This window comes from Bidens hawaiensis, unplaced genomic scaffold, assembly GCF_021521415.1.
Source record: "Bidens hawaiensis isolate Kalapana, Puna unplaced genomic scaffold, B.hawaiensis_p1.1 tig00070359_1, whole genome shotgun sequence".
Lineage (NCBI taxonomy): Eukaryota > Viridiplantae > Streptophyta > Magnoliopsida > Asterales > Asteraceae > Bidens > Bidens hawaiensis.
Genome location: NW_027502367.1, coordinates 1 through 19,818, shown reverse-complemented (window position 1 = coordinate 19,818; position 19,818 = coordinate 1). Strand labels below are relative to the sequence as shown.

At 34.6% G+C, this 19,818-nt stretch overlaps 2 protein-coding genes, 1 non-coding gene and 1 pseudogene across 4 annotated transcripts; 3 read left to right on the top strand and 1 right to left on the bottom strand.

Moving 5' to 3' along the window:
* Positions 1–19: 19 nt before the first annotated feature.
* On the top strand, positions 20–4,871 carry LOC143605602 (sodium/calcium exchanger NCL2-like; annotated as a pseudogene). Its single transcript, XR_013148572.1, has 7 exons — positions 20–616; positions 2,576–2,764; positions 2,858–3,039; positions 3,158–3,276; positions 3,352–3,619; positions 4,148–4,444; positions 4,590–4,871. The product of XR_013148572.1 is annotated as a sodium/calcium exchanger NCL2-like (transcript).
* Positions 4,872–5,756: 885 nt separating this feature from the next.
* Positions 5,757–5,830, top strand: TRNAI-UAU (transfer RNA isoleucine (anticodon UAU)). Its single transcript has one exon. It is a non-coding gene; the product is annotated as a tRNA-Ile (tRNA).
* An 8,725-nt stretch (positions 5,831–14,555) lies between these two features.
* On the top strand, positions 14,556–17,899 carry LOC143605600 (uncharacterized). The gene is made up of 10 exons (XM_077081657.1): positions 14,556–14,998; positions 15,544–15,622; positions 15,734–15,828; positions 16,566–16,670; positions 16,765–16,844; positions 16,917–17,007; positions 17,083–17,190; positions 17,264–17,350; positions 17,440–17,508; positions 17,598–17,899. Exons 1-10 carry the CDS (start codon positions 14,726–14,728, stop codon positions 17,748–17,750), a joined length of 1,140 nt encoding a protein of 379 aa, XP_076937772.1. The 5' UTR covers positions 14,556–14,725; the 3' UTR covers positions 17,751–17,899.
* On the bottom strand, positions 17,895–19,375 carry LOC143605603 (flap endonuclease 1-like; the record flags this gene model as incomplete). The annotated part of the gene is made up of 7 exons (XM_077081659.1): positions 17,895–18,116; positions 18,328–18,496; positions 18,701–18,755; positions 18,834–18,880; positions 18,963–19,019; positions 19,096–19,210; positions 19,290–19,375. Coding segments are annotated over 6 exons (519 nt in total), but the record flags the coding sequence as incomplete, so codon positions are not given.
* Between the last annotated feature and the right edge of the window lie 443 nt (positions 19,376–19,818).

Genomic DNA, 19,818 nt, shown 5'->3' with positions numbered 1-19,818 from the left:
TTTACAAAATTATTTAACTTGTTTGCTTATTTATTCATCAACATTTCAATACTCATTCAACTTTTTTCTTATCTCATTCATCCTCCCCTATATTATGTACGTATTAAGACAAATGTTTTTGAGATATTTCACAACCACAAAAATTATTTCAATTTTTTTTTATTTTGAATCAACCATTGTCACCTTTCAACAATTTGTTCCAATTCCCTTTGGAATCTAGTACAAGAATTTGTTTAAATCAACCCTTCATAGTTCATACACCCACAAAGAATCTTATCCACCAAACCAAACATTTTCAAGTTTAATTCCAAACGTGCTTTTATCAAACCATAAAGGAAGATGAAAACATGCTTTTTGTTTGCGATTTTAATCGGGTTTTGTGGGAAAACAGAAGGTGCAACCGTGACATGCGAACTAGAATACGGGTTCTTGCCGTGCACAAGTGGTGTTTGGGGAAGACTGTTCTTGGTTGTGGTTTTTCAATACTTGATGTCTATAGGTCAAAGTTATATTTCGAAGGGGTCAGATAAATTCTTCGGTCTTACTTCACCGGGTATATTTGGAGCTAGTTTGTTCCATATTCTTGCAAACTTCCCTACTATATACGTCGTTCTTGGTGAGCTTCATTTCTTCTCATGTTTTCACACTTTTTTCTTGTGTTAGAAAATTTCTCTATTAACTTGCATTCTAATAACATATGGCGTATAAGTTTAAATTATCTGTTTATATATAGTGAGTAAATTCAAGTAAAGAGGTAATACCGTTCCTTATTATTATTATTATTATTATTATTATTATTATTATTATTATTATTATTATTATTTTCTTTCTCTGTTGGCAGCTAATATATCCTATTAACTAAAACTATTTTGAATTCGAACCTACAAATTTATTTCACAAGAATATCTGAATAAGTCACAAATAATTTTAAAAGTATTTAAATATTACATAAACATTAAATATCATATTATTTATTTTGCCATATTTAGAAAGTAAAATAATATATATGTAAAGAGAGATTTTTGGGAAAAAAAAATGATAACTTAGTTACTTGGAAATATACGGAGAACATTACCCAAAAGTCAAAATCAACATAGTCATACCAATATTTTCGGTTATGTTCATTATAAGGAACTATCAAATTTGTTTTTGGTAGTTTGAATGGAAATTTGTAATTGAGGAAGTTATCTATCCTAGAATTAGTCACACTCAAACATGGTTAACCATGAAGTTCTCATTCCTTTCATAACAATTGTGCTCAAAGCGCATTAGCGGCATTTAAGAGGGACACTTAAATAGAAAATACAACTCCTCTTACGAACACACGACAGATGTGAGATTTGTTAACTTGATTTAAATATAAATATATATATAACACAAAATCTTCCAACTTAGTTGGCAAACGCCAAGAAGAGAGGTTCAAATATTGTTGGACGTTTGCTTCACAGATATTTTTCAACAAAATTATAGACCACTCAACTTAATAGACAGGCCATAATTTTGGAAGTTTTCTAGGAATATGTTTTTTTTTGAACGACCAGCTAAGTAACGTCGGGTAATCCGTACGCAAGCCGGCCACTTGTCCGGACGGACGGAGCCCCTAGCGGTCCATCTATTGAGGGATTCACTGGATAAAACCCGACCCCCACGCCCGCCAAATGGCACGACAGTGAAGAGCCGGTAAAACCGGGTGAGATCAGGACTCGAACCCTGGCAAGACAGGGTCATCCCTCATATCTCCCATATAAATTGGTGATAGTGAGGTTTGAACCCCCTACCTCTCACTATTAAAGTGAGTAATCTTATATTTCCTATATTTCCTAGGAATATGTATTTCCGGTTTGACCCACTACTGTGGAAAGTTTTCCATATTTTCGTCGGAACTATTGTTTCTAATTAACACATTTACGATTGAAAAACTATATTTATATAAAAGGATTGTGTCAGAAAATACCTCTTGGAAAACTTTATGACGAATTTGCGATGAGGTTTGAGATGAATTTGCTACAAAAGTATTTTGTCGGAACTTCCTGCACGTTTGTAACACTATTTTCATTTTCCTTATATACATTAATTTACGAACAAAATGTTTATTTGTTATAAAAAGTAAATTAAACTTTTACAGATAACTTGATTTGATATAGAAAATAATAATTTAAATATTAAAAATATTTGTGAAAAAGAGGTTATGTCGTGGAAATGTAAGAATTTGTTAGGATATTTGAGGGGTAGACAGAAAATGAGTGATTTTAAAGAATTTGTGAAAAAACATGTCTTAGTTGATCAGACGCGTTTGTAAGTGCATTTAGTTTCTTTCATGGTGATGGTCTTAAGACTTAAACAAGTTTAACTCTGTAACTTTTATCCCCATGCTAGCTTGCATGCAAATCAATTGAGTTACATTTATGTAGACAAAGAAAACATGCCAAAAAACTAATATTGACAATAAAATAGCATAGCTGTGATATTATATGTATAGAAAGTCCAATATAAATATCATAATAGTTTCCAGTATTGGTTATATTTGATTTAATTAACGGATAAGGGCATAATATGTTTGGTGATAAATTTGCAGAATCAAATTTATCAAGTGACGACGCGGGTGCAACTTCTAGTGCTTTAATGGGAATGAGTATCCTAGCAGGATCAGCAGTCATGAGTGTAACATTGATTTGGCCCTCTGTAATAGCTTTCGGAAGCTATGAACTTGCAGAACAACCACAATTACTAGAAGAACAGCCACAATTTCTAGCCAGATTAACAAGTACTTGATAAATATACAACAATGCATAGAGTACATGGATATATTAAATTACAAGCTTTTTAATTTTATATGTTCTTTTGTTATTCTTTTCAGCTTATGGTGTTACAACCGATCGTGAGACAAGTTACACTGCAAGACTCATGCTTGCGTCGATGATCCCATTTCTTATTCTTCAACTCCCAAAAATCATCAATTCGACTTCAGTAACTCGAGTGTTAGTTTTAATAACACTCGTTATAACGTTGAGTTTCTTCTTTGCTTACGTAGTGTATCAGGTTAGTCTTTCGTATTACAAACATTAGAAATTAATAGGAGTATAAGATTTTATTCATCAACATAATAAGTTTTATATTTAAGTAAAGCTAGCTAATTGATTTTGATTTCCACTTGTAGATCTTCCAACCATGGATCCAAAACCAAAGATTCGACTATGTGAGACAAAAATATGTCAAGAACAAACTACTAAAACTTCTTTCTCTAAACGGAAAAGCAAATGTGCGGCTTATTAAATAGTTAGTACTTGCCTTGATTTCTTGTGTTTCTTAGGAACCGAAAATATTGTGATTGAGTGAAAAATTGATGTGCAGCCTTTACATGAAACTTGACAATAACCACGATGGTAAAGTGACAAAAGCTGAGCTGAAAACTTTACTTGTGGGAATTCAAGTGCAAACAAACGGTGAACTAAGCCAAAGGTTTTTCGGATAGAATCATGGATCAACTTGACTTTACAGGAGATGAATTTATTCAAGAGGAAGAGTTTGTTGAGTACTTACAAAGTGGCTATATGATGCAAGAAAATCAGTCGCTAAGAATGATTATAACCACCTTAGGTTTTTCACCAAACCTCAAGAGGTAAGTTTTCATTTTAGGAAATTTATCATTGAGCCTAACAATAAGCTTTAAAAGTCGATGCGTAAAGAAACCTTGCTACTGCCAACATTTGTTCTAGCATATAAGTCAGGGGTTTTACGAGTTAATCAGTTTCCTCTTGGAACGGTTTGGCGCCATGCTCGAGCATTAAACATAATGGATGGTTGTGTCCGAGGAATGGATATATACCTAGGCTATGAAGAGGCATGCCACAGGGTCCGAATACGCCGCCTTTCAAAATTAAATATTATTATTGTTATTATTATTATTATTATTATTATTATTATTATTTATTTTGAAATTAAATTGGATCCAAACTTGGGCCAACTAATATTACAATCCGCAACAAACCTATCAAACACTAATCAAAGTATCAAGGATTTATTTTAAGCCTTTCATGATTTCATGTAACTTAAATTAGGGCTGGAAATAATGTTGGCAGGTTTTTTTTTTAAATGCAACATATCGGGTAAATAAGTAGTAAAGTGACCATTTTAAGTATTTATATAGGATAAAGACGAAGAACAACAAGAGCCTTTGATACGTAAGAAGACACATGTTACCAAAAGGTCAATCCGAGACTACTTGGAGGCTTTTGCTTCGGTACTCATTGGAATTGCTGTGACGGTGCTCATTGCAAATCCATTCGTAACGAATGTTGCGAATCTTGCTGAGGATGCAAACATCCCTTCCTTCCTCATCCCATACTTTGTAATACCTTCTGCTATAGGCATACCGCGTCTTTTATCAACAATTACCGTAGCAAGACAAAAGACTCAACGCGCCGTGTCTTTAAGTCTTTCTCAGGTATTATTTCACTCTTATCGTGTTGCTTGTTATAATGTCCTACAACCTGCCAACCCACTATATTGGTTTAAACACAAACTAATTAATAGTACTAACAAATGTAAATGAAAAAACAGATTTAGCCTAACTAAATGTGCTTTTGTAGATCTATTCAGGAATGTTTTCGAGCAACATGAGTAACTTGTCGACATTTTTATTAACGGTGTATATAAAGGACATTTCATGGGATGTATCTGCCGAAGTTCTGGTTGTGTTGATAATATGTGTAGTAGTGGGAACTTTCACAAGCACGAGGACAGTTTTCCCACTTTGGACCGCGTTTGTGGGTTATTTGTTTTACCCTATCTCGATACTCATGTTGTATCTTCTTACCGTTGTTTGGGGTTGGTCATAAGCTAGATCAATTATATATCTTTCTTTCAACTTATGATTCAATCTCATTGTACTTAATATACTTCCTAGCATTTACAAATCAAGTTGCGGGTTTCTCTTCTTTATTTATCGATCAAATGGTTCAGGTGTTTTTTTTTATGGTAAAATGATCTTTAATAATATGTTAATTGGTTTATCCGTAACAAATCTACAAATATGTAATTAGTTCGACTGGAAATATGAAAACCAATTTACACACGAGAGTTTCGTTTCTAACAACACAAACAAAGGGCTTTAAGTGATACATAAGTCCCTTGTTTGAAAGTTCTAACTGTCGTCAGTTCCTTTAGAAATTGATGTGCGTAAAGTATATATTGATGGAATTCACAAATGGATCAGCGTTGGAATTGCTTCGTGTGATATTCAGGTTTGTTTACAACTCATCTTAATGTCGCTACGAGTGAATTTCATAAAATTTACATGACTCATCATAATCGATTGATTCGAATTACCTCATTTTTATGAGTCTTTTACTAAATGGTTTTCCCATGACTTGTCTGATTTGAATTTTTGTCTATAGATGTTCTCTTCGCCGACTTTCTCTAAATATGGATAATATTCAACTTTCATTTGATATTTCCTAATCCTGTATTTATTTTTATAATTTCATTACGATGTGACGGTTACTAATGTCTAAACCAATGATAAGATCAGACGAAAACACTACAAGTGGATTAAAATTTATAATTTGTTGAGAAAGTGTTTTAATTGTATGTTACGAGCTAAATAATTCGTACACATTTGTTACTTACCAGAAAATATCGAAGATGACCAAAACTTCCAACTTGCTTTATTCACCTTTAATCAAACATGTATTTCATTCCCAACTAAAAGCTATTTAGTTGAATATATTATCTTCTATGCAAAGGAAACATCATATGGTCCCGTAGCTCAGTTGGTTAGAGCGTTGGTCTTATGAGCCGAAGGTCGCGGGTTCGAGCCCCGCCGGGACCACATTGAAAACTCTAATGATTTTATACATTTTGCTTTTTAATAACTTGTTTTCCCCCTTTTCAGCGTAATTTTCCCTCTATGTTGTTAAGGCTCCTCCTGTTTTCTATGAAAATCAAAACTAACAATTATGGATATTTGCATGGAAATTGTTCATCAATCATAATTGATTCTCATTGGAAATTATCAGGCATAAAACTATATATTGATAAGCAGAAGGTAAGTCCATTGGTGGCAAATAGTTAGTAGTGAAAATTACGGATCACCAACAAAACTAGTTTTTCTGGAACTTATTCGATCAAGTGAATTAATAAAATAAACACGATTGCATATACATTATGCAACTATTTTTCATTAATAATAAACAAGAACATAATACAAACTAATTGAAAACTATTGATTGATTTATATAGCACTCAAATCTTACTTCTACTCGTATAAGGAAATAATTAATTAAAATAATATACAAACTTTATCTTAAACATTAAGATAAATATAAAATAAACTTAGACTTCAGGAAACTCGTCCTTGAGATCTTCCGTACTACTCTTATACTTTTCGCACTAACCATTCGGGTTCTTCAATTTGGCAGGCCGGGGCCAAGGGGAGGGCGACAGACCCGGGCCCACTCTCCCGAGAGGCCCAAAATTGTTAAAAAATGAAATTTATATATTAGATATAATTTCGTTCTAACACAAAAGCCTACAAAATGACTCTTTGGTTGAATGGAAAATGTTCTAGACTATGGAAACAAATGTCATTAAGTCAGTTCCCACAATTAGTGTTCTCTTTTTTATATAGAAAAAAACTTTCTTTTGTGTTTGTAACATGTTTATTAATATTTGTGTTGTTTTGGGCTTTTGAAAAACAACCTTATTGGTAAAGTTGTCAACTATCTATTACATAACTTAGAGCACGTTTTAGGGGCCCATTTTTTTACTCGTCACGGTATTTCACCAGAAGCTTGCTTTTTATAGTCAGTATTCGGCTTGTATTGGGTTCTTGTATCGATTTCCGTCAAGTTTTTTTTATTGTGTCATGTATATTGTTTCCTTTGCGTCCTCGTTTGTCCAGCTTCCTGCCGGTGCGTTTTGCTCTTTTATAATATATCTGGCGTTAAAAAAATATAATTATTTATGGAAAATAATCAGGAAAAAGAGTGAAATTATGTGGGTGGCAGGATCTTTACAAACCACCTAACCCGATCTAGTCGGACCACTTTTGTTTAAACTTTAAACTTTAAAGAAATTAAGAAAGTATTCATCATCATTTTGAAGACTGGTATATGCACTACCGCTACCAATAACTTTTTATTTTTTTCTTTATAAATAAAAGCCTCAAGGTACCAAGAAGCGGTTTCTTGAAAAATATGAAACAAAAGCATGTGATGTCCGGTCCGGTCCAATCCAGTCCGCTCAAGTTTTAGTTGTCGGTTAGTGAGTTAGATCTAAGGTTTTATAATATGGTCCATATTAAGTAGTGTTTGATAAAGCCAAGATCTAGAAATGAAAGTACAGGAAAGATATATCATTGTACTACCGGTAGATCCACAATAGATTGTTTAATAAAAGGAAAATTCTTAATATAGCCCCTTTAATCATAGGAGATTTTAAACTTGTTCTCTCAAAATCGTATTTTCAAATTTGTCCATTTTTTAACGCATCGTCGATAATGTGTTAGGTAGTCATGTCGACGAGTTAGCTAACACATAGTCAACGATGTGTTAGACATCCAAACACATGGTCAAAGATATGTTAGCCTCTTCTTTATTTTTTTAATAATATAATATCATAACTAATTTTACTCATATTTTGTTTTTTATAACTTTTACTATATAAAGTTTTATATAATTTCAAATATACCGCCGATACATGTTTTTTATCTGCATGTTGACAAAAAATATTTAAACCATGTCAGGTTAAATTTTATTGAACATTTAGATATCAATTTAACACGGCTTAGTTTTGAGTAAAATTTATGTTGGTCCGTAGATAAAAAACACGTCTCAATGGTATATTCAAAATTATATCAAATTTTATATATTAAACATTTTAAAAGAAAACAAAATATAAGTAAAATTAGTTATGATATTATAATATTAAAAAAACAAAGAAGAAGCTAACACATTTTTAGCCATGTGTTTGTATGCCTATGTGACTTTGTGTTTAGAGGTCTAACATATCGTTGACCATGTGTTTGGATGCCTAATGCATCGTTGACTGTTTGTTAGCTAACTCGTCGGTGGGACTACCTAATACATCGTCAGCGATGTATTAAAAGAGCCCATTCATCGTCGTTTAGATTGATGCCTCTATAACTCGATCATGAAACATATCATAATAAGATTTTGCCAACTCGGTTTACATGATATTATGTGTAGGTCCCTTACATGCCTGATGGTGATGAAAATTAAAACGTATATGTCGCCCCTTTCTTTTATTGGGACTATGCCAAGGTTTTCAACCATTACAAGATACATTTCTGAAATCCTAGTCAAGTGAAAAATAGTGTCTGAATTGTAAAAATTAATGTGATATGTAAAATTTATGAAATCGTCAAATGGGTAACTAAAAAAATGATTTAAATTGTACGTCATGTGAGTTTCGCCACAAATTTAATCATTAAGATGTATAGGTGCAAACAATCTGAAGAAACACTAGTTCAACCATGGAGCTTGGAGGGTTCAGACTTGGTTTCGACTGGGTAAGTGGTTCAATCTAATCTCTACGTGAGTATATTGATCAAACCCTATAAAACAGAACACTGTGAGCTTGTTACGAGAAGGGGGAAGGGTGGTGTTGGGGTCTTGTAACCACTCTCTAGTGTGTCAATCAATGCGAGTTATTAGATAATAATCATAAAAGCTAGAGAGTCGGGATCCTTAAATCGTTGGTCTAAGTGCATATAGCCGGTGGAGGTGGAGAAGGATTGACCGAGCTATCACTATTAGCAAAACCTTCTATTCTAATAGGAGAGCACGTACGAGGCCCCTGATTGGTCATGATAGCTGGAAAGGATAGACGATTGTCATCTAGAGGTACAATGTCGGTATCTTGTGATTGGCTCAACATGCAATCTCAATTCCTTTTGTCCTGGTTGCCACCTTCAAGGAATCTTGGGTTGTGATTGGCTCATGGACTAGCCGTTTGTGTACTATATGTTTCCTTTGTGGGTGATAGGTCTTCCCAGCGGGCATCTTTAATATGCTAAGCAGTTAAGGTTAGCCCTACGAATAACGCCCAATCTTTTAATCAAACAAGACGCTCACGAATGATATTCGCGGGCATCTTGTAGGATAGTAGGGATAATTTTGTGGGTGAAAGTAAGACTATCTTGTAGTTTGCTTGGGCCCACGGAAGGAACTTAGACCATATCTCTTCACAAGCAAAGTTGAAATCAAGGTTAACTAAGTTTGAATTCAACTAAGTGTATCAACCAGAGTTTGAGTTTGAGTTAGGCTCATTTCAAATTCTACCTCAACATATAAACATGTTTACAAACTCGATTGACTTCTAAGCAATTTTATAAGCTCATGTTTGGGTTAAGCTCATCTCATTATTACATAATTATTTTTAATAAAAATGTGTTTAATTTCTACTTTGTTCATGCTTTTGTGGTGAAGACTAAAGAGGGGCCCTTTCATTATTGTAAAAAACACAACTTTTAACATACTATATTTATAGGACCACTTTTGATATAAAAATTCTAAAATTGTGGGTTGAGGCCGCATTTTTCTTAGCACCTAAATTAAATGGTGAGGTCGCATTCGAAGTACCGTGTAGAGTTGTAGACCACCACTTAACTATTGATGTGCTTCATTTACGTAGCCGTTAAGATAGAGAATGCTACATGTTAACCAAAAGTTGTGGCACGTGCCAATTTCAGATTAATGATTAGAGCTAGGCATGTTCAAAACGGTTTGGGACTAGGAACCGGAACCGGTTCCTAACCGGTTCCTATATTTAAAACCCTCAATTAAACCGGTTCCAGGCTCGAACCGGTTAGGGAACCGAACCGGTTCTCCCACCCTCGGACCCCTAACCTATCTAACCGGTTCTTACCGGTTCCTAACCCGGTTCCTGTACCGTAACCGGTTCCAACCGGTTACAGTGTAAAAAAAATTTTTTTTTTTTCGTTTTTCGTTTGCGATTTGGATTCTAAACTACGATTCGTATTTGTATAACATGAAAAATAAAAAAAACAATTAACATAAAAATAAACAATTAACTGATGAAGAAAAGACAACTACTGAAGATGTTTGCCACTGAAGACAACTACTGAAGGTTGCCACTGAAGACAACTACTGAAGGTTGTCACTGATGACAACTACTGAAGGTTGCCACTGATGAGGAATACTCATCAGTGGGAACATTCATCAGTTGCAGAGTTTGTTGTCACTGATGCAAAATATGAATCAGTGACACATCAGTTGCAGAGTTTCATCAGTTGGAACATCATCAGTTAAATAAGTAACCATTGTACAATGTAAACTTGTTCATTGGATTTGCAATACAAGTGCATTTAGTTTTTTTTTTTTCGTTTTTCGTTTGCGATTTGGATTCTAAACTACGATTCGTATTTGTATAGCATGAAAAATAAACAAAACAATTAACATAAAATTCATTTTATTTACTTTAAGAAGTTCAAAAAAAAAAGGTTACATGTTTTAAAATCTTAAAAAACAAACTAACAAAACATTAAACTTATAAATATAAAGTTATGACATATTATTTCTAGAAAAGTCTTCTTGTTCGTCGTAATTATTGAGCGGCGACTTCTTCCTCGGAATTACTTGTAGAAATGTCTTCTTGTTCGTCGTGCACTCGAACATCAAGTGGTGTTTCATCTTCGAGAGTGGTTACGTGTTGAATACGATCGATTGAGTCCAAGTGATCCTTTAAGCAAATGCACATCTCCACCGACTCCGAATTTAGTCTTGTTCTTCTCACCGATATTACCCTGCCACTAAGAGAAAAAGCGGATTCCGAAGCTACCGTAGAAGCTTGGACGGTTAGTAAATCACGGGCCATGGTGGCAAGAATCGGAAACTCGATTTCCTTTACCTTCCACCAAGCCAAAACATCAAAAGTGCCATATTCCTCTTCGGAAAAACCGGTAGAGTAATCATTTGCACTATACCTTCCTAGTTCGCTTGAAGGGGTGTTACCCCTTTGTTTTTTAGCCGTTACGTTGCGAACGGTGTTCATAAGGCTAATCATGGGATCTCGTACTCTAGTAGCACTTGAACTTGATGAAGACCCCCCCGGCATAGGCATGTGTATGTTTGACCCATATTTATTTAAATAAAAGTCATACATAAATTTAAAATTCAAGTTAAAATCATTTTTTGCCTCTGTTGAAAAGTTTGGGTCAACTTCATGCATATCTAAGGCTGAAAAAATTTCGTCTATCACACATTCAACCCCCGTAACATTTAACATTGGGTTTAAAGCGGCGGCGCAAGTAAAAACCGGTGGCAATTCAAGAAAGTATTTTTTTAATTTAAACTTCATTGGTAATATGATGTTTGAAAACATTGGACTTTTATTTTCAAATTCTTTAAGATTGTTAACGATTAAAAATAACTCCGAAAGAACCAAGGGACTTGTCGGATAATACGTTCCCGATAGTTTCGTAGTTGATGTTTTAAAAACTTCAAGAAAAGTCGATAAGTCATTGATAATTTCCCATTTCTCATTTGAAAAGGGGATTGCCAAATCATTCTCGGCAAGACTGGAATGAAACATTTGTAAAGTTTCTCTTTGTTTCAAAGCACTTTGAAACATTATGCAAGTGGAATTCCATCGATGAGGTACATCCCAATTAGCTCCCAAAGCTTTTCTTCCTGTATCTTTACAAAATTTTCTATATTCCATTTGTCTTTTTTTACTTTTCTTAAAAACTTCATGTATCATTAGTCTAAAATCGTTTATAACCGATGTAACCTCATCCGAAGCAAGTCCGTCTTGCACGATTAAATTAATGATATGTGCAACACACCTTGAGTGAAAAAATACACCATTGCAAATCGGCGTATATTTTAATTTTAATTTATCAACCGCCGATGTATTATTCGACGCGTTATCAAATGCCATTGAAAATATTTTATTTTCTAGTTTATAAGTTTTTATAACATAATCTAAAATTTCAAACAAATTATCTCCCGTATGTGGATACTCAAAGAGTTCGAAAGCAATGGTGCGTTTCATCATTTCCCACGATGACGGGTCTACCCAATGAGCGGTGACACAAAGATAAGATTCGGGTAGACCATGTGGAGCCGACCAAACATCACTAGTTAAGTTTATTCCCGTATTTATATTTTCAAAATATGCAATTAGTACCTCTTTGGCCTTCTTCCACAATTTTAAACAATAATGTTTAAGAGTATGACGACTTACGTGAGTGTATTGTGGTTGAAGCGTATCTCGAATCATGGCGGTTAAGCGAGGGTTGTCGAAGTGGCTAAACGGCAAAGCTTCTTGAATCACAAACTTCGCCATACGATCTTGAACTCGATCAATTTGGTATGTAAATATTCCGCCTTCACTATCCATTTGCGTTTGTTGCGAATCGACGTTCTTTTTCAACGCCTTGCAATACGGTTTTTCGATGTGTTTCTTCAAATTTGAATTCGAAAGTGGGTTTAAATAAATCCCACAAAACTTGCACCGAGCCTTCAATGAATGGTCACTCAATTCAACCAAATCCCAATTGCACCAAATCTCTTGATTACGATTATGAGGTACAATACGAACGAAACTTGGTTCGGCGTTGGAACCTTGACCAACCGATGATTGTGAGGTAGCCATAACAACAAATATGAATATAGAAGAAGAGAAAACAAGAGATTAGAGAACTCAAAACGTTGTAATAGCGTTTTTTTGTATTTTTGCGTTCGGGTTTGCGTTTTGAGTGTTGTGATGAACCCATGACACCAAATACCTATTTATACTAGTAGTGGGGTGCTTGGGGGAGCCAAAAAACGGCTATTTTTGACCCCAACGGTCAAAAAACGGCCAAAAAAACGATTTCCAACGGCTATATTCGATCCAACGGCTAGAACCGGTTAGGAACCGGTTCCGGATGGTTCGGTTCCAGAACCGGTTCCGGTTCGGTTCCGGTTCCTACCCGCCCCCACTCAGAAATGCAAGAACCGGTCACGGATCATTGGGTTGAATCAGATAGGGTCCGGTTCCTACAAAAAACGGGTAGGAACCGGTTCGGGTCCGTTCGGGTCCACCGGTTCGGTTCCAGGAACCGGTTTCGTTGAACATCTCTAATTAGAGCTCCTCAGACGAGCCTTTTTTTTATAAAACAAAACATTGTTAGTCTCGTTACACAAAAAAATGGATTTCTCTTTATTATCAAAATCCGGCCTAAGAGTAAGTAATTATTTGCAAGAGAAATGGTGCACTTAAAAACATGATAGACACTTTAACATTTTCCCTCATGATTGTTGGATTGACAAGTTTCCATACTACTTTCTAGGCACAAAATGCCTTCCGGATTTGTTGATTAAACCGTCAATAAGCAATGTGTAGTTGTGGCCCCACGCTAGTGGGGTTTATATGGACATGGTCAACATTACTACACTGTATTGATCCAAATCGATGCCGACTGAACAAAGATCATTGTCGCCTACTGTCACCGGTACCACTATTCTTTTTTATTTGTTAATTATCATACGAGTCTTCATACATGTTTTCAGTATTTTTACACTACATGTACCTCACCGGTTTGCGTGATACCAATTTCTCACCACACAACACGGAGAAATTCCACAAATTCGTATAAAACAATACTCAGTTGCCCACGTGATGTAGCGGAGTACGTACGCAAACCCGATGACGGTACATCCATAACCCGAAATTGGGCGTGTAACACGTGCAAAGCCACTACGCATGTAACTGATAATGGACGCCGCATAACCAACTCTTGAATGCATGTTACACGCCTTAAACAAGCTTAACCAACATAGCGCGTGTAGCTCACACTGATTGATATACTTGTGCATTACGTGGTGTTGCGCGCTTACCAAGGTTGGGTTACGCGCGCTACGTGGTGTTGGACACACGTTTATCGAGCCTGGTACGTGTAAACAATGTCATCCACGTAACCGATGCCTAAAGTGTACAACAATTTCAAATAAACCCTTTTTCAAACCAACTCGTTTTGACCCGAAATCGATCTGGCTAGACATCGTTTTAACCCAAAACTCGTCCCGACTCGATACCATTTTGACATGGCCCCTTTCAACTTAAACCCATCCCATTTTTGTATTCACCTCTAATTCGTTCTGGCCCACGAGCCGAACCACCTGACCTGACCCATTACCGGTACTAACCAGTAATCACGTAAAATATTATTTTTTAGAATTAACAAATTCTAACAATGTCATATTCAAATTAAAGAAATAAAATGCTCGTTTATGAAATACTTAAAAAAATATTAACATAAGAAAAAGTTATGACAGTTAAAAAATCATGGAGTTAGTTTTATCAAATAACTGAAGAAGGGATACACGTTGTCTATAAAGACAAAATTACCCTTATAATTTCCTAAATTTATGATAGTAAAATGAGCATCAAATTAGATACCTCTTAATTTAAAAGGTTAAAGATAAAGATAATCAATCATTTTTATATTTTTGTATACATCGTATTAATAAAATATTTTTAAATATAATATATAGGATGATGATGATAATAATAAATGGTTTATATTGAATGGGTGGGGTGATGGATATCAGTAGATGATCTACACCTGAAACTGACACCAACTGTCGTCTAAGATGGGCGAACTGTTTTAAACGATAATAATAATAATAATAATAATAATAATAATCAGTTGAGTTCAGTTAAACTGTTGTTACAAAACTCGATCTGTTTTATTAACATGGGTGATTCCACCGCAACAGTCAGAAGCGGTGATAATGATAACAATAACAACTCATCTACAGAGCGTAACGTGGCAGAAGAAGTTTCGAGAATCATGGAACAGACTAAAGAGTTGCAGGAATCAGCTGCAACTTTAATTTCTAATAGTTCACAGGAGGAAGCTTCGTTAAGGCAGCGAGCTTTAGCGATTGATTCGAATATTAAAAGCCTGAATTCGTTCATAGTTTCCTCCGTCAAGAAACGGAATTTGGATCCCAAAGATGCCGAAAAAGTAAATGCTTTATTTCGTGTTTAAATTTGGATAACAGGTTTCGTGTCTTAAACAGGTTGACACTAAGACCTGTTTAAATTTGTGTCTAAACGGGTTAAACCACATGTTTTATATTTTTTTATTTGTTTTAAATAAAATATATTTCCTACTTGTTTGCCTATTTGGCTTGGCTTGATTCCCGTCCTCTGAGTCAATGAGGCGGTTCATCTTGGACCAGTTTCGAGTTTTGGAACTGGCTCAACTAATTAAATCAATTGGGTAATTAAATAACATGTCTAACTAGGAGTTCGAGTTATGCAGTCAATGTCGCTGGGTATTTAGTCACTTGGTAAAATAGATCCCTTAGCCTTACTGCCTTAGCCCTTATTTAGCGTGCCCCTAAACAAGTCATGTTGTGTCACTTGTATCTAAACAGGTTCGTGTTTGAAAAACACGACACGATTAGTTATTGTGTTCATGTTGAGCGCCATAGGTATCGTCTGGTCTGACCTGTTATGCCAGCCCTATTAGATATTCAACTATTTGTTTGTCTTGTCTGTATACAGTTGGTTGAAGAGTTAAGTAGAGCAAGCTATACATTAAGTGAAGGAGATGCAGCTGCATTTCTTCCCAGTAAATCTTATGGTAATTTGCCTTAATTAATTAAATCAACTATTTATTATTAGTTAGGGATGTTTTTATTACAGTCTTTAAAATTTATGAATTTTTAGATTGATTAGGGTTGTTTGGTTACAGGAAGATTTTTGAGGGCCTTTCTTGGTCCAATAAATGTCCATGCTACTAGAAAGGATGTTCAGTTGAAAGTGAAAGAGGAATACAATAACTTCAGGGTACATTCTAAAATATGAACTTTACAATTAGTGACCATATTATATAATTAGGGTCAGGTTATTCTACAAAGGAAAAAAAATGAGAAGAATGAGAAGGATTTCTAGCTACACAAAAAAACCCCACAAAACAAATTTAAAAAAATAAATAAATAAAAAAATCATAACTCAAAATTTAATAAAAAAACGAAAAAGTAAAAACACAAAAATGTTTCCACCGTCTTTCTCGTTCTCATAAAAAACACACAATGGTAATTGAAAAAAGTCGTGTCTTTTTGTTTATCGTTGTGTTTTGTGTTTATTTTCGTCATTGATTGTCTTTTTTCCTTAACATTATGTCTTTTTTTCTTTATATTGTGTTATATTACTCAACATTGTGTTATATTTTGTTCGACATTGTGTTATATTGTGCGATCTATTGTGTGTTTATTTAATTATAATTGTGTCTTTTGTTCATTTTTGCCATTGTGTCTTTGATCTTTGCATTGTGTCTTTTCGTCAAATTTTTTTTTTATTTTTTTTGAACGGGATTGATGGCGGAAACATTTTAGTTTTTTTCGTTTTTTATTTATATTTTGAGTTATGATTTTTTTATTTCTTTTTTTTTTGAATTTATTTTTAAGGGGTTTTTTGTGTGGTCACAAGTCCTTCTCATTTTTGTTCCCCTTTGTATTTTAACTTTACCCTATATAATTATTATATTTACAGCTAGTGCCTATTGTTTTGGTTTCTTTGAGCAGGATAGGACTGCATATTTGTTTCTGTTTTTCCCATCTTTGTTACTGTTGCTAAGGTCATCGGTTTGGAATGGATGTTTTCCTGCATTGCCAGTCCATCTTTACCAGGTAAAATATAATTTTTTTATATCGTATACGTGCTTATTAAATCATATAAGTTGATAAGTATGTCACTAGAGCATTATAAGTGTCTTATTTTCAGGCGTGGTTACTATTTCTCTACACGGGGTTGGCTTTGAGAGAGAATATATTGAGAGTTAACGGAAGTGACATACGTCCGTGGTAATTAGTTTAAATTTGTATACAAATGACATGATTGTTGCATGAATATTTATATATTGTGATTTTTGTTAGGTGGATATATCATCACTATTGTGCAATGGTTATGGCACTCATCAGCCTCACATGGGGGATAGAAAGGCAGCCTAATTGTGCAGAAAAGCAGGTTACCTTTTTAAAATTGTTTAGAATTTTGATTTTCTAACTTTTATTTAATGAATGTATATTAATCTTGCTGCAGAAGGGTATACAATTGTTTCTCAAATGGGCAATCATGCAAGGGATTGCAATGCTTTTACAGAATAGATATCAGCGCCAGAGGCTTTATACTCGTATCGCACTTGGAAAGGTGTTTTCTTTTGTAAACATTATAAATTAAATAGGCCCTAAAGTTATAAAACCGACTCTTATTTTGATTGTAGGCTAGAAGAATGGATGTTGTGTGGGGAGAAACTGCTGGAGTAGAAGGTCAAATATGGCTGTTATACCCCATACTCTTCATCTTGCAGGTGATTTACTGGATTTCTTGAAACTTTTATTTATAAAGAATTATGCCTTTTGGCAATATATTTACCGCCTGCCTGTATTCTCTTCATAGGCTTTTGAAGCGTACGTGGGTCTGCTATTGCTGAAAATCGCAGTGGTTGGTGTGGTTTCTGAGTGGCAGGTAAAACTAAATAAGGCATTAATCGTAACAGTTCGCATTTGTTTTTCAAATTATTCATCACTCAAATTCACAAACACGCGTATGATTAGGTTGTTACTTGTGGAATCCTTCTGATAACTATGGCAGTCGGGAATTTCATAAACACAGTTCAAACCCTAGTGTCAAAATCAAGGGCCAAAGTCAAAGCCAAACTGAAGAAAGCTCAAAGCAAGAGTGATCTGCTTCAAGGATCCCCAAACTGATGATATTAATCATTTGTTACAAAAGGGGCTACGGTGCCCATCGGATTGGATTTTGTTAAACCTAGCTTTATAGTTGTGCTTGTAAAGATTAAACCTTGAATTTGTGGTTTTTGATGAGATAAAATGACAATTTTTGCTGCTTTTTGTAAAACAAAACTGATATCATAAACTTGATAGATTCTTAACATTACATAAGAGCAAGTACAATAAATAGTTTGATTTTCTCAAATAGACGACGATTTTAGTCCAAACTGATCACATCTATTAGACCAGCAATAAATTGAAACTAACCTATTTCTTTTTTCTACCAGCTCCACCCTTTGCCTTCTTGTTGGCTGGTTCTTTTGCAGCCTTCTCATTTGTTTCCTGACACGCAAACATCATACATATGTTACACAGTTTAATCTAGTCAAAATTTGGTTCAAATTATTGAGTCAAAAACCTCCATTGGGACAAATAAAACATTGTATTTATTATTCAATAATCTTTCTAAACTATTTTTCTGATTCAAGAATCTTGAAATTTAGTAAGATCAAATAGAAATAATGATCAGCAAGACTCAATTTTAAATATTCACCATTTCAGCTTCATATTCCAAAGCAGACACCTTTTGATAACATCAATGAGTGCCTGAAATGTACACCTAGAACTGGAGGACTAAAGCTGCTTATGTTCTGACAAGATGCTTGAGTCAAATTCTTATTCTTGAATACTGGTTTTGGAGATCCAAGAACGCATTTCGTTTCCTGACAGCCAGTTTACTAAAAATTATGGTGGTTATACGCGATTATGGTTACTTACCTAATTAACCACACATATTAAGTGTTTGTTTTATACATGTTTCATATGTTACTCAAGATGACAAACTATACAGAAATCAATGGCATGATTTATAATGCTCATAAGAAATATGCAATGTACAGACGGACTGATTTCAAATGAAACCTTACCTTTCTTTTAATGGGGGCAGATGAGCTAGCGACCGGTTTGAAAAACGATTCCAATCTGGTTGGCAGAGAAATAAGGCATCAGAGATTGAGAGTAAAACAATCATATCAATAAATGATTCGGTTGTTTTCTTACCGGTTCTGTGTAGACTTGTTCTTGGAGGCTTTTATCTTCTCCACGGCCTAATATTAGAAAATCCATAATCAGTTTATATACAAATATGAGCAACGAAAATAATACCGAGAAAATACAAAAGAATCGTGCCTTTGTAACTCTGTCACTGTTGAACCCATTTTCAGTCACCAAGAAGTTTATCAGACCCTAGAAAAAAAATATAAACATTTAATACACTGTAAAAAATAAAAGAATAAAAGTTAATAATCTGAAGTCTTCTTACTTCTTCATCTGGGGCGGTCCATTTAATTTGAAGCTGCTCATCATCATCACAAACCAAAGGTTCTTTGAAAAGACGCCTAGCCTCTTGATATGGCCAATCTTCAGGTATCTGATATCTGCATAAATGTTACTTAACATCACTTACATATAAAATTAATCATTTATGTGATGTAACTCTGTAATAAAATAGACAACCTTTCTCTGTTTATGTTCTCCAGAATACTCTCTATTGACCCGTGTTGGCGGATAAGTTTCAAAGCTGTCTGACCACCAATACCTAAAATTTAACAAAAATAAATAAATTACATTGTTATATAACCAAAAAACTTGAACTAAAAACCATCACAGATCCGGAGACCTGATCATTCGAATCAGGCAGTTTCTTTTTGCACAGATCTGGAAGCCTCCTTTAGATCTATGGATCTTTTTGAGCTTTAATAGAACAAGCCTTGAAGCCTTTTTCTGTAAACTTCCAGATCTGGGTTTTTCCTTGGAGAGATCTGACAGCCGAGATGAAGATCGAAGGGTAGTTCGTTGCCGTCCCACGGATGGCGCCAATGTCGAAGCATGAAATGAATCTGACCTGATCCATGACGATGTTTCCACGGATTTTCGAGATGAACGAACCACGTCTTGATCTTCTTCTCCAGTTGCTTGAGACCTGCAATGGTTTTTTAAGGGGTGTGGAGGTGACTGCTAAGAAATCTCAAAGATCTCTTGTTTA

Excerpts from the sequence above, each read along its gene's own strand:
- LOC143605600 (XM_077081657.1), top strand. The coding sequence starts at position 14,726 with ATGGGTGATTCCACCGCAACAGTCAGAAGCGGTGATAATGATAACAAT. Across the intron at positions 15,623-15,733 it reads TCTTCCCAGTAAATCTTATG|GAAGATTTTTGAGGGCCTTT; the intron begins GTAATTTGCCTT and ends GTTTGGTTACAG. Across the intron at positions 16,671-16,764 it reads TGCCAGTCCATCTTTACCAG|GCGTGGTTACTATTTCTCTA; the intron begins GTAAAATATAAT and ends TCTTATTTTCAG.